This window comes from Nematolebias whitei, chromosome 8, assembly GCF_014905685.2.
Source record: "Nematolebias whitei isolate Nwh7 chromosome 8, NemWhi1, whole genome shotgun sequence".
Lineage (NCBI taxonomy): Eukaryota > Metazoa > Chordata > Actinopteri > Cyprinodontiformes > Rivulidae > Nematolebias > Nematolebias whitei.
This window is the reverse complement of record NC_056505.1, coordinates 34,067,389-34,068,940: the sequence shown is the minus strand read 5'-3', so window position 1 is coordinate 34,068,940 and position 1,552 is coordinate 34,067,389. Positions and strand designations below refer to the sequence as shown.

Here is a 1,552-nt window from a genome sequence, read left to right as displayed (position 1 = left end):
CGCTTGTGGCATGGGCAGCTTGCATGTCTGGAAAGGCACCATTAATGAAGAGAACTATGTTCAGGTTCTAGAACAACATATGCTCCCATCTAGACGTCATCTCTTTCAGGGAAGACCCTGCATTTTTCAACACGATAGTGCCAGACCACATTCTGCAGCAATCACAACATCATGGCTACGTAGGAGAAGGATCCGGATACTGAAATGGCCAGCCTGCAGTCCAGATCTTTCACCTATAGGGAACATTTGGCGCATCATAAAGAGGAAGGTGTGACAAAGAAGGTCCAAGATGATTGAACAGTTAGAGGCCTGTATTAGACATGAATGGGAGAGCATTCCTATTTCTAAACTTGAGAAACTGGTCTCTTCTGTCCCCAGACGTCTGCTGAGTGTTGTAAGAAGAAGGGGGGATGCCACACAGTGGTAAAAATGGACTTGTCCCAACTTTTTGGGATTTGTTGATGCCATGAAATTTAGAAACAACAGATTTTTCCCTTAAAATGATACATTCTCTCAGTTTAAACTTTTGATCTGTGATTTGTGTTCTATTCTGAATAAAATATTAGATGTTGGCACCTCTACATCTGTTTTTATTTCCAATTTGTTTAGTGTCCCAACTTTTTTGGAATCCGGGTTGTAGATATCCTCTGAATCTCCACCCAGGAGAGGAAGGTTCAGATTGATAGAGCTCCAATTCCATTGTATGGGATTATGGTCTGAAATTGTAGCTGCTAGATAAGAGCAAACGAGTCCTCGGGGCTCAATGAGACTAACCTGGATGAATAAAGGTTGAATGAATGAATCTAAAGTGGGCCAGTCTGAGGCATGAAACTCCAGGACTGAAAATGGCCCCTGTGTTAGACAACCTTAAACTTATTTTAAAAAAAAACTAGCATTATGTTTACAATGAAACTGTGAGTTGTTGTTTTTTTACTCGATTTAGAAATCTGTTTTATTCATTATAGCTCCCTATTATTTCAATTCCTACATCATTTATTTTTACTATTCACACTTTTTGTGCGTTCCCATTATTTTATCATATATCATCAATCAATCAATGTAATTTACTAAAGGGAAATTTCACAATCTATCACCTGACAATAATGATATTGACTTCAAAAAATTTAAATAAAAAATAAAACGTTCAAAATGACGGAAGTCCGTCTCGGGGACGGAAAACTTTAATCCGTGAAACTGCACCTAAAATCATCCCAGACTGAAAAGCAGGAATGTTTAGATACAAACCTAATCTGTGAAGCGGAACTTCTGGGTTGAAAACAGCGTCTTGTGTTTCGTTGTGTCGCAGTTCGTCCTTTAAACGACATCGTTCCTCTTTATAATCTGCGACTGTTGTTTCCAGAAACTCCATTTCTTCCGTAGACCCTCGGTCTCTTTGTTCAGCCTGCTGTCTCCTCATCTCTGTTAGATAAAGTTTCCTTCAAACAACAGATACGGAACCGGTAAAAGATGAAACGAACTCTAGAAGATGAAATGACTGCAAATGTTACAGAAACTTAGCTCGTAGTCTAAAAGTACAGCACAATACCTCACA

General features: G+C 39.0%; 1 protein-coding gene across 1 annotated transcript in view; it reads right to left on the bottom strand.

Moving 5' to 3' along the window:
* LOC119413666 (zinc finger and BTB domain-containing protein 17-like) overlaps window positions 1-1,552 on the bottom strand; it is a 37,036-nt gene that overhangs the window by 34,801 nt on the left and 683 nt on the right. The window contains exon 2 of the mRNA XM_037680719.1: window positions 1,246-1,436. Within this exon, the coding sequence (XP_037536647.1) occupies window positions 1,246-1,417 (172 nt within the window). The 5' untranslated portion in view covers window positions 1,418-1,436. The remainder of the gene's footprint in view (window positions 1-1,245; window positions 1,437-1,552) is intronic.